The sequence below is a fragment of the Amblyraja radiata genome, chromosome 13 (assembly GCF_010909765.2).
Source record: "Amblyraja radiata isolate CabotCenter1 chromosome 13, sAmbRad1.1.pri, whole genome shotgun sequence".
Classification (NCBI taxonomy): domain Eukaryota; kingdom Metazoa; phylum Chordata; class Chondrichthyes; order Rajiformes; family Rajidae; genus Amblyraja; species Amblyraja radiata.
The window spans coordinates 11,644,741-11,672,009 of record NC_045968.1 but is presented as its reverse complement, the minus strand read 5'-3'; the positions used below and the strand labels follow the sequence as shown (position 1 = coordinate 11,672,009).

At 46.2% G+C, this 27,269-nt stretch overlaps 1 protein-coding gene across 2 annotated transcripts; it reads left to right on the top strand.

Annotated features, from left to right (window-relative positions):
• Positions 1–892: 892 nt before the first annotated feature.
• Positions 893–25,424, top strand: LOC116979612 (lysosomal amino acid transporter 1 homolog). 2 transcript variants are annotated; one of them, XM_033031210.1, is made up of 8 exons: positions 893–1,079; positions 11,392–11,746; positions 17,330–17,459; positions 19,254–19,362; positions 20,936–21,054; positions 22,080–22,175; positions 22,521–22,706; positions 25,066–25,424. In XM_033031210.1, exons 2-8 carry the CDS (start codon positions 11,550–11,552, stop codon positions 25,159–25,161), a joined length of 933 nt encoding a protein of 310 aa, XP_032887101.1. In that variant the 5' UTR covers positions 893–1,079; positions 11,392–11,549; the 3' UTR covers positions 25,162–25,424. The 2 variants fall into 2 exon arrangements, with proteins under 2 accessions (XP_032887101.1, XP_032887102.1); XM_033031211.1 differs by lacking the exon at positions 893–1,079 and having other exon boundaries at positions 11,523–11,746; positions 17,334–17,459.
• The last annotated feature ends 1,845 nt before the right edge of the window (positions 25,425–27,269 follow it).

The window sequence follows — 27,269 nt, the reverse complement described above, 5'->3', positions numbered from 1 at the left end:
TTCAAGAGAGAGCTAGATAGGGCTCTTAAAGATAGCGGAGTCAGGGGATATTGGGAGAAGGCAGGAATGGGGTACTGATTGTGGATGATCAGCCATCATCACATTGAATGGCGGTGCTGGCTCGAAGGGCCGAATGGCCTACTCCTGCACCTATTGTCTATAAGGGGTAGGTCGTTTAGGACTGAGATAAGGGAAAACTTTCTCACCCAGAGTTGTGAATTTCTGGAATTCTCTGCCATAGAAGGCAGTGAAGGCCAATTCACTGGATGTTTTCAAGAGAGAGTTAGATTTAGCTCTTAGGGCTAATGGAATCAAGGGATATGGGGATAAGGCAGGAACGGGGTACTGATTCTGGATGGTACACAAAAATGCTGGAGAAACTCAGCGGGTGCAGCAGCATCTATGGAGCGAAGGAAATAGGCAACGTTTCGCCTCGAAACGTTGCCTATTTCCTTCGCTCCATAGATGCTGCTGCACCCGCTGAGTTTCTCCAGCATTTTTGTGTACCTTCGATTTTCCAGCATCTGCAGTTCCTTCTTAAATACTGATTCTGGATGATCAGCCATGATCACATTGAATGGCGGTGCTGGCTGGAAGGGCCGATTGGCCTACTCCTGCACCTAATTTCCATGTTTCTCTGTCTATATCTCTCGTTTCCCTTTCCCCGGACTCTCAGTGTGTAGAAGAAGAAGAAGAAGAAGGGTCTCGACCTGAAACGTCCACCTCTGGAGAGAAATTCCTTCTCTCCAGAAATGCTGCCCGTCTGTCCCGCTGAGTTACTCCAGCTTTTTTTTCCCCTGTGTGTCTATCTTCAGTGTAAAGCCGCATCTGCAGTTCCGTCCTTGGTGCTTTGAAGATCGTGGTCTGCTGGCGCTGTCGATGGAGCTGTCGGATGTGTGAAACGTCCTCGCGTTTCCCATCGCAGCGTTTGCGGGGCACGGCGAAGCTGGAGCTGCGTTGTAACGTCTGCCGGCAATGGTGAGCTAAACGGGAGTGGTGGAGTGGCGGATCGATAATGTCCATTCCGCCTCGATTCATCCCTGTCTCCAGCCTGCGATAAAGAATGTGGGGAGTGAAATGTGAGTATGTTGTGCCATTTAGCAGAGCCTGCAATGTGAGCTGCGTAGTAGGAAGGAACCGCAGTTGCTGGGTTTTAAACCGGAGGTGGTAGACACAAGAAGGTGATCTGGAGAATGGTCCCGACCCGAATCGCCACCCATTCCTTCTCTCCGGAGATGCTGCCTGTCCCGCTGAGTTACTCCTCCAGCATTTTTGTGTTTTGTCTTCAATATTAGCTGTGAATCAGCTCCCCCCCACCCACCTCTCTCTCCCGCACTCCGTCCCAGCTATGAATGAAGGAGGCAAAACAGTCAGCTGCTCAATCTGCAGACCCACACCAAACGCTGGAGTAACCCAGCGGGCCAGGCAGCATCAACATGTAACTCCAGCATTTTGTGTCTTTTATTTTCAGCATCAACGTAACATTATATTTGGCGTGCACCACTTTACACAGGGAGTAAAAAGGATAAGACTATTTACAGAACTAAGAGACACAACAAGCTGGAGTAACACAAAAATGCTGGAGAAACTCAGCGGGTGCAGCAGCATCTATGGAGCGAAGGAAATAGGCAACGTTTCGGGCCGAAACCCTTCTTCAGACTGACTCAGCGGGCCAGGCAGCATCGCTGGACAGAAGGAATGGACGGGTGGCGTTTCTGGACGAGACTGCAGTCTGAAGAAGGGTCTCGACCCGAAACGTCACCAGTTCCTCCTCTCCCGAGATGCTGCCTGACCCGCTGTGTTACTCCAGCTTTATTTTGTCCCCACCTTTGGTTTAAACCAGCATCTGCGGATCCTTCCTTCTTCCTACATGTTTCAGCTGCTCAATATGTCCCTGTCACTGGTGGAAATAGGTTGGGGGGGGACCCTTCCCCGGTGAACAGGTTTACCTCATTGACCGCAAGCAACATTCAAATTCACCAAAGGTACACAAAAATGCTGGAGAAACTCAGCGGGTGCAGCAGCATCTATGGAGCGAAGGAAATAGGTAACGTTTCGGGCCGAAACCCTTCTTCAGACTGATTCAAATTCACCAACTCCGGTGAAGTCCTGAGCGATCACACATAGGGCTGGGGTTTTAATTGCTTGCTGTGTGTGTGGTAGTTTTCTGAGTGTCGGTGTAACCCCAAGCTGTAAGTCACAAGGCCTCATACTACTAATACATTTACCAAGTAGCAAACTTCTTAAAATGAAGATACTTCTGCATGGGTGACATTCCAGCTTCATATGGCGTGGCTCAGTTCAGCGAAGTTTAATTTATTGCCACGTGTACCGAGGTACAATGAAAAGCTTTTGTTGTGTGTTATCCAGTCAGTGGAAAGACAATACATGATTACAATTGAGTCATTCAGTGTACAGATACATGATAAGGGGATAACGTTTAGTGCAAGGCTGAGCCTGTAAAGTCCGATCAAGGATAGTCCGAGGGTCTCCAATGAGGTAGATAGTAGTTCAGGACTGCTCACTGGTTGCAGCAGCATGATTCAGTTGCCTGATAACAGCTGGGAAGAAACTGTCCCTGAATCTGGAGGTGTGCGTTTTCAAACTTCTATACCTTTTGCCCGATGGGAGAGGGGAGAAGAGGGGGTAGCCAAGGTGCGACTCATCCTTGATTATGCTGCTGGCCTTGCCAAGCCAGTGTGTGGTATAAATGGAGTCAATGGAAGGGAGGTTCCATTGGAACTTAGAATTCCATCTGGAATTTAGAAGGATGAGAGGGCATCTCATTGAAACATAAGGTTATTAAGGGATTGGATACATTGGGGTTATTGATAGGGGACGATCAGCCATGATCACAATGAATGGTGGTGCTGGCACGAAGGGCCGAATGGCCACCTCCTGCACCTATTTTCTATGTTTCTATGTTTCAGAGGTCATAGCCTCAGAATTAAAGGACGTTCTTTTAGGAAGAAGATGACAGGAGTTTCTTTATAAGGTCATAAGGTTACAAGTGATAGGAATTAGGCCATTCGGCCCATCAAGTTTATTCCGCCATTCAGTGATGGCTGATCTATGTATAGTCAGAGGGTGGTGAATCTGGGGATTTCTTTGCCAAAGAAGGCTGTGGAGGTAAAGTCAGTAGACATATTTAAGGCAGGGATAGATAGATTCTTGATTAGTACGGGTGTCAAGAGGTTATGGAGAGATGGCAGGAGAATGGGGTTAGGAAGGGGAGATAGATCAGCCATGATTGAATGGCATAAACTGGATGGGCTGAATGGCCTAATTCTACTCCAATCACTTATGATCTTATTGTTTAATTGCCTAATTAATTAATTATCAAGGCAACATTTCTTATTTTATATGCTGAAATCAATCACACTTTTGAAATAAAAATCAATGAATACAAACCTGGCAAGATATTGATGTTTCAAGGGTGAATTGTTAGCTCAGCGGCACCAGTCTCGTGATAGACGTTGTACCTGTATGTATGTAGTTTGAAAAATGAGTTGCGTTTGCGCTAAAATTGACCATACTTTTGAAACATTTTTCATCTAAGATAATTAATACATGTATTGCCCAAGGAAGTGGCATAGAATGGATTGGTTTTCAAGTTGTAACAATGGTCATCCATGTTAAAACTAAATATTAATCATCTTGCCTGAAGAAGGGTCCCAAAATGAAACGTCAACTATCCATGTTCTCCAGAGATGTTGCCTGACCCGCTGAGTTACTCCAGCACTTTGTGTCTTTTCTCTGTAAACCAGCATTAGGAGTTAACTACACTGATGTGCTTTGAAAACCAAAAGCCGTTCTTCAAAATAAACATGGCCTCAGGCCAAGGGTAATTTTCAAAGATGACCTTCCCCATAGGCAGGAGGAAGCTGTGTTGCATTTCATAGCCTTGGATCGAAATCATGAACTTGGAACTTTATCTAGAGTTATTTTATAAATTCTTGCGTTTATGGATATTTAAATTCTGTCTTGAAGGTGAAGTCTTTTAACAGGAGCAAATCTGGGGATGTAGAAACAGGGAGCTGCAGATGCTGGTTTACACTGGAATTTAGAAGGATGAGAGGGAATCTTAAAGAAAATATAACATTCTTAAGGGATTGGACAGGCTAGATGCAGGAAAAATGTTCCCGGTGTTGGGGGAGTCCAGAACCAGGGGTCACAGTTTAAGAATAAAGGGTAGGCCATTCAGGACTGAGATGCGGAAAAACGTTTTCACCCAGATAGTTGTGAATCTGCGTAATTCTCTGCCACAGAAGGCAGTGGAGGCCAATTCACTGGATGTTTTCCAGAGAGAGTTAGATATAGCTCTTCGGGTTAAAGGAATCAAGGGATATGGGGAGAAAGCAGGAACGGGGTATCTATTCTGGATGATCAGCCTTGATCACATTGAATGGCGGTGCTGGCTCGAAGAGCCGAATGGCCTACTCCTGCACCTGTTGTCTATGTTTCTATGTCTATATCTTTTGTTTCCCTTTCGCTGGAATCTCAGTCTGAAGAAGGGTCTCGACACGAAACGTCGCCCATTCCTTCTCTCCAGAGATGCTTCCTGTCCCGCTGAGTTACTCTGTCTATTTTCTATGTTTCTATGTATACACAGAAGGATACAAAGTGCTGGAGTAACTCAGTGTGTCAGACAGCTTCTCTGGGCAATGTGGATGGATGATATTTTGTGTCAGGACTCTTCTTCAGACATTTCAGATTAGATTAGATTCGAGATACAGCATGGAAACAGGCCCTTCGGTCCACCAAGTCCACCCCAACCATCGATCACCCATTCACACAAGTTTCATCTGATCCACTGCCTGTCCGTTAGATTCAATTTTAGCGAGGCCAGTTTATCTACAAATCGACACATCACCTGCGATGTGGGAGGAAACCGGAGCACCCGGAGGAAACCCACACGGTCACACAGGAAGAGCAGGAAAACTGCACACAGGCAGCACCCGAGGTCAGGATCGAACCCAGGTCTCAAGCTTTTGTCATTCTGTTCGGTAATGTGCGACGTCTTCCACCCTCGATAGGAGGCGAGCTCCATCTCACATGCCGGTTTCCAGCATAGTTTATGCTTGCCGCGTCCGTAGCGGGTTTTGGGTTTTAGGGGGCAGGGGTGCGAGCCCTACCCCCAACCCTCCTCCTTTGTCCAGGCTTGCGACCGGCACTGGCTTGGGGTGCCCATAACCAGAGGTGGAGCAGATGTCAAATAACTCAAATTATTTCCTTTCTTTTTGTAATTGTGTTGTCTCTTTAAACGACTCCTCCAATCATTGTGTTATGGAGACATAGCTAGAGTCAGGCAGTGTGGAAGCAGGCCCTTCGGCCCAACCAGCCCATGCCGGCCAACATGCACCATCGACACTAGTCCCACCGGCCCATGCTTGATCCATAATCCTCTAAACCTATCCTATCTATCTTCGATCTTCGGTTCCTTCCTACACACTATCCATGTATCTGATCAATTGTTTCTTAAATGTTATGATGTTATCTGTTAACTGGCTTGATGTTATAGGTTTGATTGATTGATTGATTGATTAGAAACATAGAAAATAGGTGCAGCATTCGGACCTTCGAGCCATTCAATGTGATCATGACTGACCATCCCCAATCAGTACCCCATTCCTGCCTTCTCCCCATATCCCCTGACTCCACTTTCTTTAAGAGCCCTATCAAGCTCTCTCTTGAAAGTATCCAGAGAACCGGCCTCCACCGCCCTCTGAGGCAGAGAATTCCTCAGACTCATAACTCTCTGTGAGAAAAAGTGTTTCCTCATCTCCGTTCTAAATGGCCTACCCCTTATTCTTAAACTGTGGCCCCTGGTTCTGGACTCCCCCAACAACGGGAACATGTTTCCTGCCTCTAGCGTGTCCTTCTGAACTCCAGAGTATATAAGCCCAGCCGCTCTGTTCTCTCAGCATATGACAGTCCCGCCATCCCGGGAATTAACCTTGTGAACCTACTCTGCACTCCCTCAATAGCAAGAATGTCCTTCCTCAAATTAGGGGACCAGAACTGTACACAATACTCCAGGTGTGGTCTCACTAGGGCCCTATACAACTGCAAAATGATCAATATGATCACGGCTGATCATCCAAAATCAGTACCCTGTCCCTGCTTTCTCCCCATATCCCTTGATTCCGTTAGCCCTAAGAGCTAAATCCAACTCTCTCTTAAAAACATCCAGTGAATTGGCCTCCACTGCCTTCTGGTGGCAGGGAAATTCTGTGGCAGAGATTGAAGGATACAGAATGGCCCACCAAGTCCACACCGACCAGCAATCTCCCATATACTAGTTCCCTCCTAGACACTCACTCGGGACAGTGTGAAGAATTTAGCAAACGCTCTTCTCTGGTGGTGTTGTAGACAGGGTTTTCACTCACAAGTTACAGCATGATGTGTTGGCAGCCAACTCAAGCCCTTCAGGTTCAGCTTCCAACTGGTGGAATTTCTTGCAATTTTTCTTTTTTCCTGCAAAGGGCACGTGCTAACAACCTCTCTCTGCTCAGGAACTACAGCAACATTAAAAAGACACTTGGACAGGCACGTGGATAGGAATGGTTTTAGAGGGATGTGGGACTAGCTGAGAAACATAGACAATAGGTGCAGGAGTAGGCCGTTCCGACCTACGAGCCACCACCGCCATTCAATATGATCATGACTGATCACCCACAATCAGTACCCCGTTCCTGCTTTCTCCCCATATATCCCTTGATAAATCCAACTCTTTCTTGAATAAATCCAGTGAATTGGCCTCCACCGCCTTCTCTGGCAGGGAATTCCACAGATTCACAACTCTCTGGGTGGAAAGGTTTTTCCTCATCTCAGTCCTAAATGGCCTACCCCTTATTCTTAAACTGTGACCCCTGGTTCTGGACTCCCTCAACATGGGGACCATTTTTCCTGCATCTATAGCAACATTAAAGAGACACTTGGACAGGCACATGGATAGGAAAGGATTTAGAGGGACGTGGGACTCTCAGGAGCAGGCCATTCGGCCCTTTAAGCCAGCACTGCCATTCAATGTGATCATGGCTGATCACCCCCAATCAGTATCCCGTTCTTGCCTTCTCCCCATATCCCCTGACTCCACTATCTTTAAGAGCCCTATCTAGCTCTCTCTTGAAAGTATCCAGAGAACTGGCCTCCACTGCCCTCTGAGGCAGAGAATTCCACAGACTCACAGCTCTCTGTGTGAAGAAGCGTTTCCTCGTCTCCGTTCTAAATGGCTTACCCCTTATTCTTAAACTGTAGCCCCTGGTTCTGTAACTAACATCGGGAACATGTTTCCTGCTTCAAGCGTGTCCAAACCCTTAACAATCTTATATGTTTCAATAAGATCTCCTCTCATCCTTCTAAACTCCAGAGTGTACAAGCCCAGCCGTTCCATTCTCTCAGCAAATGACAGTCCCGCCATCACGGGAATTAACCTTGTAAACCTTTGCTGCACTCCCTCAATAGCAAGAATGTCCTTCCTCAAATTAGGGGACCAAAATTTGACATGGACGGTGTGGACGAGTTGGGCCGAAGGGCCTGTTTCCCTGCCATCTGACTCCAGGACTTTATTTGCCAGCAGGAAAAAGATAGAATGCTCAGGTTTCCAAAATCTAATTGCTTCCATCTTCCGAGTGTTCAGGCAGTTCAGTCTCACAGCCTCTTGTAGCCTCACTGTTGACTGTTTGACTAATCCATTCAAAGGTTTTAGGAGCTGAATTAGGCCATTCGGCCCATCAAGTCTACTCCGCCATGGCTGGTCTCTCTCTCCCTCTTAATCCCATTTTCCTGCCCTCTCTCCATAACCTCTGACACCCGTACTAATCAAGAATCTATCAATCAGCACCTTTAAATATCCATTGGCTTGGCCTCCAATGAATTCCACAGATTCACCACCCTCTGACTAAAGATATCCTTCCTCATTTCCTTTCTCCATGTACTGTTCCATGTCCTAAATTATGTTTATTATGAAACCTAATTTATAAGTTCCTTTTTAAATATAAACATATATTGATTTTTTTTTAAAATTATGCTTTTAAGGCGGAGATTGGCAGATTAGTACGGGTATCAGGGGTTATGGGGAGAAGGCAGGAGAATGGGGTTGAGAGGGGAAGATAGATCCGCCATGATTGAATGGCGGAGTAGACTTGATGGGCCGAATGGCCGAATTCTGCTCCTATCACTTATAACCTAATGAGAACGTATATTGCAATGTTTGAGTAATACCCCTGTCCCACTTAGGCGATTTTTTAGGTGACTACAGGCGACTAGGCTGTTGCCGGGGTGTCGCCTGTGTGGTCTCCTCAGTCGCCCAGAGAGTTGTAGTTTTCTGGTCACCGCTGGATTTGAAGTGTTCAAAACTTTTCGGCGACAGTTGGTGCCCGTGGGCTTGACGCCAACGACCGTAGCCTGACGTAGGTTGTCGCCAGGATGGCGTAGGTTGTCGCCGGTGCTGACTACGGTGAACTCCATTGGCGACTACCTACGTCAACCGGCGACAGGAACCGACGATTGAATTGTCTTACCTTGTCGTAGCTTGTCGCGCGGGTGGACGTAGGTGGTCATAGGTGGACGTTCCAATGGCTCGCCGGTTGTCGGTAGCTTGCCGTCGACTAGGAGACATTGTCGTAGACATCGTCGTGGGGCGGGTCCAGTCGCCAGTTTTTCAGCGACCTGCTACGACTATGGCAGTCGCCAGTATTTGCCGAAGAAATCGCCCAAGTTCACCTTCTTCCAAGGAGAAGAGGAAATGAAACTTCAGTGGTGTGAAGTTGAAGGTTTACAGGAGGCAGATTGATGCCGCTGGGAAGGAAGGAAGCAACTTCATTACTTCTGGAGAAACAAGCAAAATTGGTCAATCTACTGTTAAGGACTTCCTAGTGGCCAGACCCAGAGCAGTGCTAGCATCCGTTTATGTTCCGTTATGGGGGAAACTAAAGGGCCTGTCCCACTTAGCCATCATTTGTGCGGAATTTACGCAGCATCATTTACGCGTCACGACTCACGACGCGTCATGACACGCACGTGATGTGCGCATGGTGCGCGATGACATAGGCAGTGACGCGCGGCTGAGAGCGGCGTCGCAGGATTTTGTGATGTACAAAATCTTTGCACACCATCTGCGTGACATGCAAATGATGGCCAAGTGGAACAGGCCCTTTATAGGTTCCTCCAATGGCGTAGGAAGGAACTGCGGATGCTGGTTTATTCCAAAGATCGACACATATTGCTGGAGTAACTCAGCAGATCAGGCAGCATCTTTAGTTTATTTCCGAGATACCGCATTGAAACAGGCCCTTCGGCCCACCGAGTCTGTACTGACCAGCGATCCCCACACACCAACACCATCCTACACACATGAGGGACATTTGCTTTTTACATTTATACCAAGCCAATTAACCCACAAACCTGTACGTCTATGGAGTGTGGGAGGAAACCGAAGACCTCGAATAAAACCCACGCAGGTCACGGGGAGAACGTACAAACTCCGTGCAGACAGCACCCGTAGTCTGGATCGAATCCAGGTCTCCGGCGCTGTAAGGCAGCAACTCTACTGCTGCGCCACCATGACCGTCCTGATCTCTGGATGAAAAGGAATAGGTGATGTTTTGGGTCAGAACCATTCTTCCAATGGTTTCAGCTTTACATTTAAGATTTAAGTCATCACAACTATCTTAAGACAATATGGAGTAAGACACGTGAGGAAGTACTTTTTATTTTACTTTACAACTCTCTGTGTTTCCTCGTCTCCGTTCTAAATGGTTTATACTTAAACTGTGGCCTCTGGTTCTGGACTCCCCCAACATCGGGAACATGTTGGCTATCTCCTCCGAGCCACTGCTGGAAATACTCCGAAGCAAACACATAATACACTGACCCCCCACTGTGTTATTATAAATGCTTATCAGTGACTGAAATTAAAAACAAATCTAATGTCCTGCATCACCCAAGGAGAACATAAGCGAACACTTTATGCAACATTCATATCATCGAGTTTTATAGATGTAGGGAACTACGTGGGAGGTTTATAGTATTAAAATCAATTTAAATGACATCTGTCACAAAAAGCTGCAATAACTCAGCGGGCCAGGCGTGTCTCGACTCGAAACATCACCCATTCCTTCTCTCCGGAGATGCTGCCTGACCCGATACTGGGTGCTGATTGGGGATGATCAGCCATGATCACAGTGAATGGTGGTACTGGCTCGAACGGCCGAATGGCCTACTCCTGCACTTATTGCCTATTGTCTATTGAGTTACTCCAGCTTTTTGTGTCTATCTTCGGCTTAAACCAGCATCTGCAGTTCCTTCCTACTCAACTCCTGTCACCGTATATCTTGTTGTCTTTTCACTAACCTTACATTAGACGTGTTGGATGATGCTTGTAATGTTTTAATACGTTGGAGTGGGAGAAGCAACATAACATGGAACAGATGCAGGTAGACACAAAAATGCTGGAGTAAGTCAGCGGGAAGGGCAGCATCTCTGGAGAGAAGGAACGGGTGACGTTTCTGTTGCGATATTGCAAGGACTACTTTGTTATATCACAAGGACCACTTAGTTTGCCCGCGTAGCAACATGTATATGTGGGAATGACGTGATATGGGCGCTGGTTCCAGACGGCCATGAAATAAACAGACCCTTGATTTATGCTCAGCTTCAAGCCCCTCAATACATGTACATGTTATTCCAGAACCATAACAATGGTATAACAGATACTGGACCATGAAGTAATAATAATAATAATAATAATAATAATAATGCATTTTATTTGCTGGCGCCTTTCTGGACACCCAAGGACACATTACAGGACATAAAATCACAATACATTTATCAATATTAAAATCAAGTTGATTAAAAAAAAAAAAAAAATACACAAAACATTTTAAGTCATTAAAATCAGGGTGAACATAGTGGAAGTTATGTCGGGTATGCTAATCTAAACAGGTGTGTTTTGAGTTGTGATTTGTGTCCAGGTGACGGATGGGAGGTGGGAGAGTGTTCCAGAGACGTGGGGCAGAGCAGCTGAAGACTCTGGCACCCATGGTGCTGAGTCTAAATGTGGGGACAGTTAAAATTGCAGCTGAGGAGGAACGAAGTGACCGGGAAGGAGTGTATGGTAGCAGCAGGTCAGAGAGGTATTGGGGAGCAAGGTGGTGTAGGGCTTTGAAGGTCAGCAGTAAAATAAAAAAAAGTACAACAGTTTCGGGTCGAGACACTTCTTCGGACTCACCCAGAGAAAACCCACTCAGGTCCCAGGGAGAACGTACAAACTCCGCACAGACAGCACCCGTAGTCAAGTTATAACCTGGGTCTCTGACGCTGTGAGGCAGTGACTCTACCACCGAGTGAACCGTTAAATCTAACTAACGCGAAGACTTTCTTTTTCAGAGACGCGCATGTCGGAATCACGTTAGGAGCTGCTAGCCGATGCGATCTTGATGACTGAATGAAAATACCGAGTTCCCAGTGCAAGCTGCATCACGGCTGGATATTAGTCTTCCAGTTCCGGGATACAGCTGTTCAGTACCCGCCAGTTCCTCTGCGCTATGCGTATTATGGGTGCTTTACATCAGTCGTGGAGTCCTCACAGAGACAACCTCACAGGGGGTAGCGATGATTTCCTGTGTGGTAATGACACCTGGCTCTCCGCTGTGCTGGAAGAATGCGTGCACGATCAATGGGAATTCTGGAGTGCCCTTCTCGGACTTGCCTCGATCTGTTGTTTTCTCTTTGCTTCCCTACCGTAAGTTTTTCCCCAAGACCATGCTTTTTTGTTGACGATACATTTTATTATTGTGTGCTGTTTTGGTCTCCAGATTTGAGCAAGGACATTCTTGTCCCTAGTGCGTAGGATAGTGCTAGCTTACTGGTCGACTCAGACTCGGTAGGCCGTAGAGCCTGTTTCTGTGCTGTATCTCTAATGCTCATAAGTGATAGGAGCAGGACTAGGCCTTTTGGCCCATCTGGAGTATTGTGTGCAGTTTAGGTCTCCAAATTTGAGGAAGGACATTCTTGCTATTGAGGGAGTGCAGCCTAGGTTCACGAGGTTAATTCCCGGGATGGCGGGACTGTCATATGTTGATGGAACGGAGCGGCTGGGCTTGTATACTCTGGAATTTAGAAGGATGAGAGGGCATCTTATTGAAACATATAAGATTATTAAGGGGTTGGACACGCTAGAGGCAGGACACATTATCCCGATGTTGGGGGAGTTCAGAACCAGGGGCCACAGTTTAAGAATAAGGGGTAAGCCATTTAGAACAGAGATGAGGAAACACTTTTTCTCACAGAGAGTTGTGAGTCTGTGGAATTCTCTGCCTCAGAAGGAAGTGGACGCCAATTATCTGGATGCTTTCAAGAGAGAGTTAGATAAAGCTCTTAGGGCTAAAGGAATCAAGGGATATGGGGAGAAAGCAGGAATGGGGTACTGATTTTGGATGATCAGCCGTGATCCCAGTGAATGGCGGTGCTGGCTCAAAGGGCCGAATGACCTACTCCTGCACCTATTGTCTATTATTGTCTAAGTCTACTCCACCATTCAATCAGGGCTGATCTATCTCTCCCTCCTAACCCCATTCTCCTGCCTTCTCCCCGTAACCCCTGACACCTGTGCCAATCAATAATCAATCTGTCTCTGCCTGAAATATATCAATTGACATGGCCTCCACAGCCTTCTGTGGCAATGAATGTCACAGATTCACCACACTCTGACAACAGAAATTCCTCTTCATCTTCCTAAAGGAACGTCCTTGAATTCTGAAGCTTCTGACCACTAGTCCTAGACTCTCCCACCAGTGGAACAATCCTCTCCACATGCTCTCTATCCAGTCTAACATCTAAATTTCCAGCATTCACTCAGGCGGTTGTTAATTACTGACTGAGCGGTTTTACAGGCAGCTTAATCATTTACCCTGGGCACCAGTGACATTAGTCACTGGCATCTACTTTGCCGATGTAATGAGAGTCATTACTTCATGAAGCAGTTTCTAAGGCTTTGCACCTGTAGTTGAACGAAGTCGCTGAAAATGATCTTTTATGCACGTTTTGGCAGCTGTAACTGAAGTCTTATTCCATTGCAATCACTGAAATCATTTAACTTACATTTTTTTTTAAACCTGGGTTTTCTCCGGGTGCTCCGGTTTCCTCCCACATTCCAAAGACATGCAGGTTGCAGGTTAGACACAAAGTGCTGGAATGACTCAGTGGGTCAGGCAGCTTCTCTGGAGAACATTGATAGGTGACGTTTCAGGTCGGGTTCCTTCTTCAGACTAAATTTAAGTTATTTTCAAATATCCCACTAATATACCCTGAAAATCTTGCCTCATTTACATAAGATCCCTATGAAGTTGTCATATATTGCACATGAGCTATTGTATCACAAACTATCTGGCTCTATAATCCTTTTATTTATTTATTTTCTAATTTAAATATATATTAATTCTTCAAAATATCAGGCCTATAATCAAATCTTAAATGATACCTTATGATATTTCAGCTTCTGTTTTAATCTTCATGTCCATGTTATGAGTACTATTCAGCGTTCAACATATTATTTAAAAATATTAAAATATTAATCACTCTGCATATTATTAAAAATGTTAAGTAGAATTTGAGGCAGCTCGGTGGCGCAGCGGGTAGAGCTGCTGCCTCACAGTGCCAGAGACCCAAATTTGATCCTGGCTACAGGTGCTGTCTGTGTGGAGTTTGCACATTCTCCCTGTGGCAGTGTGGGTTTCCTCCGGGTGCTCCGGCCTCCTCTCACATCCTAAAGGCGTGTGGTTTGTCGGCTAATTGGCTTCTGTGAATTGCCCCTCGCGTGTGGGATAGAACCAGTGTATGAGGGTGATCGCTGGTCAGCGCGGACACGGTGCGCTGAAGGGCCTGTTTCCACGCAGTATCACTGACCTGTAAGCTAAAGTCGGGTGGTGTCTGTGGTAAAGTCTGCACGTTCTCCCTGCGACCACGTGGGTTTTCCTCCAGGTGCCCCGGTTTCCTCCCACATCCCAAGCCACGCGGGTTTGTACGTTAATTGACCCCTAGTGCGTGGGGAGCGGATGTGAAGGTGGGATAACTCAGAACTAGCGCACACGGGTGATTGGGGGGGGGGGGGGGGGTCAGCATTGACTCGGTGGGCCGAAGGGCCTGTTTCCAATCTAAGTTCTAATTTCCAAACTTGTTGCTTGTTTGTGAGAATTCTTTGATGTGAGGGCCTGTTCAGTCAGCCTGACCAAATCACAGTCGCCAGACTATAGTTTAACCTTTGAGCTGCTTCCTGATGCAGCAGATATTGAACGAGCGAGAGAGAGAGAGAGAGAGAGAGAGTCACTGACCTTGGAGATCTCAGAATCCTGGCCCACATCAGTGGCGGGTGGTGGGGTGAGTGTGGGGGTCGGGGGGGGGGGAGACATGAGGGGGCTGGGGAGGGAGCGGTGATGGGTAGCATCTAATCCCGTGCTACCTGCTCCATGGTCGGATAGTCGGCGACTAAACCGTCTCCCCCACCTGGTTTGCCAGGTGAGGAGGGGGCTGTGGACCCCCAGCAGAACCAAGAACAAGACCTGTCAAAGGGCGGATGAGCTCCTAGCGATCCAACGGCCATCCACACTTCAGTAGAAGTTGCGAGCACTGTCGTACACAGCATTGTAAGGAATGATGACAAAGCACACACACACACCAAAATCCTATACTTCCAGCGGCGGAAGTCCGCAGGAACTGGAGGACAGAGATGTGTGGTGCGTCCGTCACCGTTCCCATCGGAAACCAGCACCACTGCGTCGCTAATGTTTTCAATAAACAATAGACAATAGGCACAGGAGTAGGCCATTCGGCCCTTCGAGCCAGCACCGCCATTCATTGTGATCATGGCTGATCATCCCCAATCAGTACCCCGTTCCTGCCATCTCCCCATATCCCCTGACTCCGCTATCTTTAAGAGCCCTATCTAGCTCTCTCTTGAAAGTATCCTGAGAACCGGCGTCCAGCACCCTCTGAGTCAGAGAATTCCACAGACTCACAACTCTCTGTGAGAAAAAGTGTTTCCTCATCTCCGTTCTAAATGGCTTACCACTTATTCTTAAACTGTGGCCCCTGGTTCTGGACTCCCCCAACATCGGGAACATGTTTCCTGCCTCGAGCGTGTCCAAATCCTTAACAATCTTATATATTTCAATAAGATTCCCTCTCCCCCTTCTAAACTCCAGAGTGTACAAGCCCAGCCGCTCAATTCTCTCAGTATATGACAGTCCCGCCATCCCGGGAATTAACCTTGTAAACCTACGCTGCACTTCCTCAATAGCAAGAATGTCCTTCCTCAAATTAGGGGACCAAAACTGCACACAATACTCCAGGTGTGGTATCACTAGGACTCTGTACAACTGCAGAAGGACCTCTTTGCTCCTATACTCGACTCTTCTTGTTATAAAGGCCAACATGCCATTTGCTTTCTTCACTGCCTGCTGTACCTGCATGCTTACTTTCATAGACTGATGAACAAGGACCCCTAGATCCCATTGTTCAACAATGATGAATGAATTAATAGTTCTCCAAGTTCTACAACTTCCTAAAATAGGCACTCTTATCTTCAAGTTTTAGTTACAGTTGTGAAGAAGGGTCTCAAATCGAAAAACATCGCCTGTCCATGTTCTCCAGAGATGCTGTCTGACCCGTTGAGTTACTCCAACACCCTGTGCCCTTATTGTGCCTTATTATTCTTCCCACACTCCAAAGACGTACAGGTTTCGAGGTTAATTGGTTTCTGTAACATTATCAATTGTTCCTTGTGTGTGTAGGATAGTGTTAGTGCTGGTCGGCGCAGTATTCGGTGGACCGAAGGGCCTGTTCCTGCGCTGTATCTCTACCTGTGGCGGCGCGGTGGCGCAGCCAGCGGTAGAGTTGCTGCCTTACAGCGCTTGCAGCGCCGGAGACACGGGTTCGATCCCGATTACGGGTGCTGTCCGTGTGACGTTTGCACGTTCTCCCCTTGACTTGCGTGGGTTTTCCCCGGGATCTTCGGTTTCCTCCACACTCCAAAGTCGTGCAGGTTTGTAGGTTAATTGTCTTGGTAAATCTAAAAATTGTCCCTAGCGTGTGTAGGATGGTGTTAATGTGCGGGGATCGCTGGTCGGCACGGACCCGGTGGGCCGAATGGCCTGTTTCCTCGCTGTATCTCTAAACTAAACTAACACCTACAATCTAAACAATTTGTCTTAAATTAATCGCAGGCTCTCTTTTGTGGCTTAAGGGCCTGTCCCACTTAGGCGATTTTTTATGCGACTACAGGCGACTAGGCTGTCGCCACACGGTTGCCGGGGTGTCGCCTGTATAGTCGTGAATAGTCTCCTCAGTCGCCCAAAGAATCATAGTGTTTTTCTGCTCGACGCTGGATTTTAAAATGTTTGACAGTCGGCGACAGTGGGCTTGACGCCAATGGGCGTAGCTTGACCTCTCCTGACGTAGGTGCTGTCGTAGTTTGTAGCCGGGTACTTAGGTTGTCGCAAGGTGACCTAGGTTGCCGCCGGTGCTGACCGGTGAATTCCATTGGCGACTACCTACGTCAACCTAGGTCAACCGGCGACAGGTACCGTCGACTGAATTGTCTTCGGTTGTCTTCAGTTGTCACCGACAGGATCGTTGCTTGTTGTAGCTTGTCGTGGGTGGACGTGGGTTGTCGTAGGTGTGGACGTGGGTTGTCGTAGGTGTGGTCGTAGGTGGACGTCCTAATGGGTCGTCGGTTGTCGGTAGCTTGCCGTAGCTTGACGTTGACTAGGAGGTAGGTTGTCGTAGACATTGTCGTAGGGGGGTCCAGTCACCAGTTTTTCGGCGACCTGCTACGACTATAATAATAATAATAATGGATGGGATTTATATAGCGCCTTTCTAATACTCAAGGCGCTTTACATCGCATTATTCATTCACTCCTCAGTCACACTCGGTGGTGGTAAGCTACTTCTGTAGCCACAGCTGCCCTGGGGCAGACTGACGGAAGCGTGGCTGCCAATCTGCACCTACGGCCCCTCCGACCACCACCAATCACTCACACACATTCACACACAGGCAAAGGTGGGTGAAGTGTCTTGCCCAAGGACACAACGACAGTATGCACTCCAAGTGGGATTCGAACCGGCTACCTTCCGGTTGCCAGCCGAACACTTAGCCCATTGTGCTATCTGTCGTCCCAATGATAGTCTATGATAGTCTCCGGCAGTTGCCGAAAAAAATCGCCTAAGTGGGACAGGCCCTTTATGCTAACACTAAGTGAAGAGGTTTTGTGTTAACTTTTTGAATGACGCAACTAAGATTATATTAATCCACTTTGATTTCTTTTCAGTCAGATGTATGTGGCTTATAAGAATGGCAAGGTTGACCAAGCACTCTCTGTGTGGTTCCTACTTTGTTGGGTGTGCGGTGATATCACCAACTTTGTTGGTTGCTACTTGTCCAATCAGCTGGTTATTCAGGTAACGCATACATCTTTCTACATCATATTTATGAGATGCGCTGCTTAGTTTTTTTTCGGGAGCAGAATAAGACCATTCGGCCCATCAAGTCTACTTTGCCATTCAATCATGGCTGATCTATCTCTCCCTCTCAACCCCATTCTCCTGCCTTCTCCCCATAACTCCTGACGCAATTACTAATCAAAAATATCCTTAAAAATATCCATTGACTTGGCCTCCCCAGCCTTCTGTGGCAATGAATTCCACAGATTCACCACCGTCTGACTAAATAAATTCCTCCTCATCTCCTTTCTAAAGGTATGTACTTTTATTCTGAGGCTATGCCCTATGGCCTCTGTAGTAGACTCTCCATCTAGTGGAAACATCCTATCCACATCCACTCTATCCAGGCTTTTTACTTCCCTTTTAAAGAAATATCCTTTCAACTATTTGCCTTAACTAATGTCTGATGATGGGTCTCGACCCAAAACGTCACCTATTCATTTTCTCCAGAGATGCTGCCTGACCCGCTGAGTTACTCCAGCACTTTCTGTCTATCTACGGTGTAAACCAACATCCTGCAGTTCCTTCTTACACATTCTTTAATTATTTGTTGAGTTTAGTTTAGTTTAGTGAAGAAACAGGCCCTTCGGCCCACTGAGTCCAAGGTCGAGCTGCTGCCTCATAGCGCCAGAGACCCCAGTTTGATCTGGCTATGGGTGCTGTTTGTGCAGAGTTTGTACGTTCCCCCTGTGACCTCGTGGGTTTCTCCGGGTGCTCCGGTTTCCTCCTACACTTCAATGACGTGCAGGTTTGTAGGTTAATTAGCTTCAGTAAAAAAATAATTAAATTGTCCCTAGAGTGTAGGATAGTGCTAGTGTATGGCGTGATCTCTGGTTGGTGCGGACTTGATGGGCCGAAGGGCCTGTTCAACGCTGTATATCTAATGTATAAAGTCTAAAAAGCCAATTAAGGTCAGTCTTACGTCAAATTATTCTGGATTGGCTAAAACTATCTGGATTACAGCAGATGTAAATGTACACGACCCTACCTATAACCCTAACCCTACCACAGGCCAAAGAACCGGAGGTCCGTAGATGAATTGACTTCTGTAAATTGTTCCTAGTGCGTGGGGTACAAAGATGGGTTAACATAGAACTAGTGTGAACAGGTGATCGACACAAAGTGCTGGAGTAACTCAGCAGAACAGGCAGCATCTCTGGATAGAAGTAATGGGTGACATTTCGAGTCGAGACCCTTCTACAGTCTGAGAGCCAGGGGAGCGGGAGACACAGAGATAAGGAAGTGCAAGTTGTGAAAATGAGACATCAAAGGAGATGCAGAACAAGGAAACTGTAGAATAGATCACTGGTAGCTAGGAGAAGGTGACAACGTGATCGATTCGGTGAGCCGAAGGGCCAGTTTCCACGCTGTATGTTTAAACTAACCTAAGCTAAACTCTTCATTGTGATTCATCACAGAAGAAAATTAAACTCTTCCACATTTGCAGTTCAAAGATGTAACAATATAGACTTGCACAAGCAAAATTATAAAACTGCTTTATAAAATTACTTTAAAAATTATAAAATTACTTTATAAAATTATGAAACAGCTTTTCCTTATTATGAAGCTTGCAGTTCACTAATTTAAAGATGATGAGATAAAACGAGAAGCATTTTGTAATAATGCTGAACACAATCTTGGTAATAAGGGAAGCTGTGTTGAACATGAATGTACGAGCTCCGTCTTTGCAACTGGAAGCTACTGGAGCGACTTTGTGAGGATGAAGCCAATAATATTTTGTTTTCTTTCCAGACAGTTACAGCTAATTTTTATGTTACCCTTGACAGTATGATGATCTCACAATTTGTTTATTATAAACTGAAGAATAGGAAGGGCAGATGTAAGCGGTGTTTTACTTGGTGTAAGTATCGGATTAAGTTATTTGATTTGTTCAAATAGTTATTGCATTTTGGTAGTAATGGTAAATTGGCTTAAACCTAGTTGACTCTGGTATAATGCTAGTGAAGGGCAGTTGTGTGAACTTCAGAAGTTCACAAGTCATAGAAGGAGGCCATTTGGCCCATCGGGCCTATTCTGCCATTCACTCATGGCTGATCTCTGACTCCTCATCCCATTTTCCTGCCTTCTTCCCATAACCCTTGACACTCGTTCTAATCAAGATTTGTCATATCTCGGCCGTAAAAATATCCACTGACTTGGCCTCCACAGCCCTCTGTGGCACTTTTTTGTTCCACAGATTATCTACCCTCTAAGTAAAGACATTCCTCCTCACCTCCTTTCTAAAAGAGCGCCACTTGCGGTGGGCGGCACAGTGGCGCAGCTGGTAGAGCCGCTACCTCACAGCGCCAGAGACCCAGGTTCGATCCTGATCTTGGGTACTGTCTGTGCGGAGTTTGCACGTTCTCCCTGTGACCGCGTGGGTTTCCTCCAAGGTAGTTTTGGTTTCCTCCCACGTCCCAAAGATGCAGGTTAATAGGCCTCTGTGAATTGCCCCCTAGTGTGTAGGGAGCGGATGTGAAAGTGGGATAACATAGTGTGAATGGGTGCTCGATGGTCAGTGTGGACTCGATGGGCCGAATGGCCCGTTTCCGTGCTGTATCTTTAAACTAATTCAATTTCATTGCTGGATGGGTTTAAAGCAACAAGTTGCTGATGGTACAACACAAGTTTTAATCTCGAGGATCCAGAAAGGTAACTATAATAAATGAAAAATTTGCATTATTACAGTGGGGGGGGGGGGGGGATACTGCATAAAGAATGCATTTGACATAATGCAGAAGCAATTCTGCCCATTATAAATGGGTGATCGCAGGCCGGTGTGGTCTCGGTGGGCTGAAGGGCCCGTTTCTGCACTGTATCTCTTGGGGAAATAAAAAATCAAGGTTTGATAGCCCCTATTCCTAGCCAGCTAGACTATCATGTTTAGGAAGGAACTGCAGATGCTGGTTTAAACCGAAATGCTGGAGTAAGTCAGCGGGACAAGCAGCATCTCTGGAGAGAAGGAATGGGTGAAGTTTTGGGTCGAGTCTGACGAAGGGTCTCGACCCGAAATGCCACCCATTCCTTCGTTCCAGAGATGCTGCCTGTCCCGCTGATTTACTCTAGCTTTTTGTGTCTATCTTAAGGGCCTGTCCAACATATGCGACTCTTTAGGTGGCTGCCAGGGACTAGTTTTAATGGAATTCACCGACGACACCTAGCGACAACCTACGACAGCAAAGCTTGTCGCCCACTGTCGCTGAGAATTTTTCAACATGTTGACAATTTTGCGGCAGTCGCCTGTAGTCGGCCAAATAAATCGCCTAAGTGGGACAGGCTCATTGGACTACCATGTGTTCTGCTGCAAAATAAGATTGGTATTGGCATTTTTCCCCATGCTCCTGTTCGTTAGAATCTGACATCTCAGAGTGTTCAAACAGGGTCTTCATTTTGAAGTGTAGTAAACCCTCTGGTGTTTTTTCTTTGCTTTGCAGCAAATTCTCTCTTGAAGTGGCTATGTGTTGCCTGGGTTATACTGTGTGTGGTCACCATGATGGCTACATTACATTTATTGAAAATATCTTACCACAGCAGGAGTCCCACAAGACAAATGGTTGGTTTTACTTCAGTAGATGTATTTTAAACCTGCATGTGGTGTGAATTAGTGTTACTTCAAATTATAAATACATTTCATAGAGTCACACTGCCTTACAGCATGGAAATAGGCCCTTCGGACCAACTTACCCCCACACACACCGGCCAACATGTCCCATCTACACTAGTCCCACCCGCCTGCGTTTGGTCCATATCCCTCTAAACATGTCCTATCCATGCACCTGTCTAAATGTTTCTTAAACATTGCGATAGTCCCAGCTTCAACTACTTCCTCTGGCAGCTTGTTCCATACACCCACCACCCTTTGTGTGAAAAAGTTACCCCTCAGATTCCTATTAACTCTTCCCCCCCTCAATTTAAACCTATGTCCTCTGGTCCTCGATTCTCCTACTCTGGGCAAGAGACTCTGTGCATCTACCCAATCTATTCCTCTCATGATTCTATACACCTCTATAAGATCATCTCTCATCATCCTGCGCTCCAAGGAATAGAGTCCTAGCCTGCCCTACCTCTCCCTACTCAGGCCCTCGGGTCCTGGCAACATCCTCAAGGGAAGTTTTGAACATTGAAATTTCGAAAGTCCTGAATATTCTTAGTTAATTCATTGTCACGTGTACCGAGGTACAGTGAAAAGCTACTTGGTGTGCGCTATCAGACAATAGACAATAGGTGCAGGAGTAAGCCATTCGGCCCTTCGAACCAGCACCGCCATTCACTGTGATCATGGCTGATCATCCACAACCAGTATCCCATTCCTGCCTTCTCCCCATATCCCATGACTTTCCCGCTATCTTTAAGAGCCCTATCTAGCTCTCTCTTGATTGTATCCGAGAGAACCAGCCTCCACCGCCCTCTGAGGCAGAGAATTCCACAGACTCACAACACTCTGTGAGAAAAAGTGGGAAGGCTGTACATTATTGCATTCAAGGTTACAATCATGATTACAACACTTAAAAGCTTACAAATGCTACTTGTCTTCTGATACAATAAATATTTAATTATTTTTATTCCACTGTTTTCCAGGGTCCATCCGACAATGTTGAGTTTATGGGATATTTATGTGGCTACATGTCCTGTTTATTTTACCTTGGCTCCCGGTTTCCACAGCTCCATAAAAATGTAAGTATCATCTTTCTTGTCTGCTATTGGTTTTGTACAGCGAACATAGAACAGAAAAGAGCGGGCGTTTTAGCCTACAACGCCTGTGCCGCACATGATGCCTAGACCATCTCTCATCTACCCTCGAATGATCCAGCTCCCTCCATTCCCTGCATATCCGTGTGCCGATCAAAAAGCATCTTAAACGCCACTCACGTCATCCACCGCCATCCCTGGCAGCACGTTCCAGGGATAATATAATTAACCTCTTCATTTTTAATCTGCATATTCTAGGAGTCCTTAATTGGCCAGATCAATAGGTTGTTGCATTAAACTAATCTAGGGTGCCTGATGTGATTGTTCCAGTTCCAGAGACAGTCCACGGAAGGAACATCCTACCTGCTCTTTGCTCTGGCGATGTTGGGTAACACCACTTATGGACTGAGCGTGATAGTGAAAGTGCCTAAAAATAAAGCATCTGCCCAAAACTACATCCTCCATCACCTGGCCTGGCTGATTGGCAGCTTTGGAGTTCTCTTGGTGGATTTTCTCGTATCCTTTTCAAGTGGTAACCCATTCAAGCAGCATTTCGATTGTCGTGCAGTCAGTTTCTTCCCAGCTGTTGTCAGGCGACTGAACCATCCTACCAACAACTAGCGAGCAGTCCTGAGCTACCACCTACCTCATTGGAGAGCCTCGGACTATCTTTGATCCTTAAGATTAAGAAATTGCAGTTATTTGTACAGTTTAAGAAAAAATATAATTGTTAGGAGCACGGTGGTGCGGCGGTACAAAAACGTCTTTCAGCGCCAGAGACCTGGGTTCGATCGTGACTACGGGTGCTGTCTGTACGGAGTTACATCTGACAATAAAATAAATCAAACCTAAATTAATTGGAGAAGTATTTAACTGAGAAAATCAGTTTTTTGTTTGGTTTGCATCATTGGGAAAAACGTTCCCAATGATGGGGGAGTCCAGAACCAGGGGCCACAGTCTAAGAGCAAAGGGGAGGCCATTTAAAACTGAGATGAGGAAATAACTTTTTCACCCAGAGAGTTGCGAATTTGTGGAATTCTCTGCGACAGAAGGCATTATTATTAATGTTTAATGTTTTATATGTCAATCCTAACTGTCACTGTATGTCAAGTTGTCACCTGCGGGCGGAGCACCAAGGCAAATTCCTTGTATGTCAATACTTGGCCAATACACTTATTCATTCATAAACTTATTAATTCATAAACTTATTCATTCATTCATTCATTCATTCATTCATTCATTCAATAAAGGCCAATTTACTGGATTCTCTGGATACTTCCAAGAGAGAGCTAGATAGGGCTCTTAAAGATAGCGGAGTCATGGGATATGGGGAGAAGGCAGGAACGGGGTACAGATTGGGGATGATCAGCCATGATCACGTTGAATGGCGGTGCTGGCTCGAAGGGCCAAATGGCCTCCTCCTGCACCTATTTTCTATGTATCTATGTAGAATTGGAGAAAATGCTGACATTCAAAACATGCTATGGGTAATTTATGCCTGATTTAAGTTTGGAATTTATACAAGTATAAAACGTATCGGGGCTCAAAGTAGTGCAGCAGGAATGGAATTCTTCAATGGACAGCAGTTAGTTTAGTGAATTCTCACGTGTACTGAGGTGCAGTGAAAAACATTTTTGTTGTGTGCTATCCAGCCAGCGGAAAGACTATACATGATTACAATCAAGTCGACCACAGTGTACAGATACAGGATAAAGGGAATAATGTTTAGTGCAAGATAAAGTCCAGTAAAGGTCCAGTTAAAGATAGTCCGAGCGTCTCCAATGAGGTTCATGGTAGCTCACGATCGCTCTAGTTGTTGTTAGGATGATTCAGTTGCCAGAGAGCAGCTGGGAAGAAACTGTCCCTGAATCTGGAGGTGCGCGTTTTCACACCGATACCTCGTTACTGATGGGAGAGGGGGTGAGACTCGTCCTTGATAATGCTGCTGGCCTTGCCGAGGCAGTGTGAGGTATAAATGGACTCAATGGAAGGGAGGTTGGGTTTGTGTGATGGTCTGGGCTGCGTCCACATTTCTCTGCAATTCCTTGTGGTCTTGGATGGAGCTGTTCCCAAACCAGGCTGTGTTACATCCTGATAAGAAGACAATTCCGTAACTGCTTGGGTAAAGTGTATTCGCCATGTAATTAATATGTAATATTCACATCATTTAGCTCACTGATGGACAATAGAGTCAAAATACAGCCATGGTGATGAAGATGGGGACGAGGGTAGGGCCGATGGGGGAGGTTGGGTTGTCCTGATTGGGTTGAGGATGAGGATGTTGGGTATAGGATGTCCTGGTTGGATAGCTCCTGGGCCTGGCCAAGCTGGCCATCTGCGAGTCACGGCGCCATGCTGAAGGGGGCTCTGCCCGAGCCAGCTGCCTGCCCCTTTTCCGGGGTTGCGTCCGTGCCCAGGTGGTGTTAGAGAGGGACTATGCGCTGTCCACGGGCACCCTGGGGGATTTCCGGGACCACAGGAACGCATCCTGGACAAGGAGTGTAATATAGTTGTATAATAGTTTATATATTATGGTGGTGGGCTCTGTTTTGTTTTTTACTGTAATGTATATGTTATTTTTATATTTGAATACATATTTTTGATTACATAAAAAAATGATGAAGATGGTACATTGTTTTATTAACTATTCCATGCATTATTTCATGTTACTAAAATGAAATGAAAAAGTGTTTAATATGTCGATGTCTACAAATCTTTGCTTTGTATCCTTCTGTGCAGTCATTTTTTTTAATTTCTGAAAATATTTTTATGCTCTTGGTTTTTTCTTTATGTTGTCTGTTTCACATAATTCAGTTTGCGGGTCGAGACTGCCGAGAGTTATTTTCCAGTTGTATCCTTAATGAGCCCCCGCCAGATCACAGCACAGTTTATCCTCTACCGCAGGCCAAGTAAGTTCTCGTCCCGTCCCGCTCCTGAAGTGGCACCGCTCCTCGACGGCGACGAAGACTAGATTCAAGAGAGGCAGCGCGGAAGCAGGCCCTTCGGCCCACCGAGACCATGCCGACCAGTGCAAGAGGCTGAAGATCGAATTGGGAGTGGGAGTCGGATGGAAACGTAAAGTGAGGGATACGTGGAAGCTCAGGATCGCTCTTGCGGACTGAACAAAAGCGGCGATCCGATCTGCCTCCCATTTTCCCAATGTAAATGAGACATAACATCAGCAAAGAATGTCCATTGTTAAATCCAGGGACACAAACAGTCCCTTCAGGTCAAGCAGCAATTCACTCTTTTCCTAATTCCAATCTTTGCTCAATTCAAATCTGTATGATTTTTCTGACGGGCAATAACTAAACTGCAAATAGCCACTGCCTCGCAGCGCCAGAGACCCGGGTTCGATCCTGGCCTCAGGTGCTGCCTGTGAGGAGTTTGCACGTTCTCCCTCTGACCCCCATGGGTTTCCTCCGAGTGCTCCAGTTTCCCCCCACATCCCAGAGACGTGCGGGTTCGTGGGTTAATCGGCTCTCTGCAAAATTGCCCCCTAGCGTGTCGGGAGTGGATGAGAAAGTGGGATAACGTGGAACTAGTGTGAACGAGTGATCGATGGTCGTCGTGGACTCGGTGGGCTGAAGGACCTGTTTCCATTCTGCGCCTCTAAACTAAGCTAAATTAAAGCACTTTTACAAACAAAAACGAAAGCCTTATTTATAGAAGATAGACATAAAATGGTGGAGTAACGTGGAGACAGGGCAGAGGTGACTGTATTGAACCAGCGAAAATCAATATGCCCGTACTCTGTCATGCTGAGTAAACATCAAAATCTGAGTGCAAAAGTAAAATAATGTTACTTTAAAACATTACCCAAGATGGTGCCCAACCCAGGCGTCTGTGTGCTAGTCACAGAGGTAGATCTGCAATCACCCATTACAATCACTCCACTCTTAAATCTCTACTCCAACATCAACATTTATCCTGTATCTGTACGGCCTAATTGTAATCAGGCACTGTCTTTCCGCTGACTGGTTAGCACGCAACACAAGTACAGCAGGCAGTGAAGAAAGCAAATGGCATGTTGGCCTTTATAACAAGAGTAGTTGAGTATAGGAGCAAAGAGGTCCTTCTGCAGTTGTACAGAGCCCTAGTGAGACCAAACCTGGAGTATTGTGTGCAGTTTTGGTCCCCTCATTTGAGGAAGGACATTCTTGCTATTGAGGGAGTGCAACGTAGGTTTACAAGGTTAATTCTCGGGATGGCAGGACTGTCATATGCTGAGAGAACAGAGTGGCTGGGCTTGTATACTCTGGAGTTTAGAAGGATGAGAGGGGATCTTATTGAAACATATAAGATTATTAAGGGTTTGGACACGCTAGAGGCATGAAATATGTTCCCGATGTTGGGGGAGTCCAGAACCAGGGGCCACAGTTTAAGAATAAGGGGTAAGCCATTTAGAACGGAGACGAGGAAACACTTTTTCTCACAGAGAGTTGTGAGTCTGTGGAATTCTCTGCCTCAGAGGGCGGTGGAGGCAGGTTATCTGGATGCTTTCAAGAGAGAGCTGGATAGGGCTCTTAAAGATAGCGGAGTCGGGGGATATGGGGAGAAGGCAGGAACGGGGTACTGATTGGGGATGATCAGCCATGATCACATTGAATAGTGGTGCTGGCTCGAAGGGCCAAATGGCCTACTCCTGCACCTATTGTCTACTGTCTACTGTCTATTTTCATTGTACCTTGGTTGCAGGAGTTTGGAGGTGGGCTTTTGATATATGTAGATAAACGGTACAAACAGCGAACCCACAGGGAGTGGTCAACTCAGACTGGAGCCGGCACGGGAGAAGGAAGACAGTTTTTACCAGATCAGATAGTAAGAACGGAAAGCTACAATTTGTATAAGAATAAAGAGGATCTGACACGTTCACTTCTTTGTTTGTACAGCTACTTCAATAAAGAATCAATGAAACTGGAAAGAACGACTGGAGGATTTGTTTTTGTTATCGACTGCGTCAGTTCTACTCCCCCTGTGTAGTAACGGCAATAATAAGTAGTTCATTGGATAAGATTGAAATTGCCATCACGTCGGTACTCGTGACAGTAATAAAACAAAATAAACTGAACTGAGCTA

Excerpts from the sequence above, each read along its gene's own strand:
- LOC116979612 (XM_033031210.1), top strand. The coding sequence starts at position 11,550 with ATGCGTATTATGGGTGCTTTACATCAGTCGTGGAGTCCTCACAGAGAC. Across the intron at positions 11,747-17,329 it reads TTTCTCTTTGCTTCCCTACC|TCAGATGTATGTGGCTTATA; the intron begins GTAAGTTTTTCC and ends ATTTCTTTTCAG. Across the intron at positions 21,055-22,079 it reads GGAGTCCCACAAGACAAATG|GGTCCATCCGACAATGTTGA; the intron begins GTTGGTTTTACT and ends ACTGTTTTCCAG.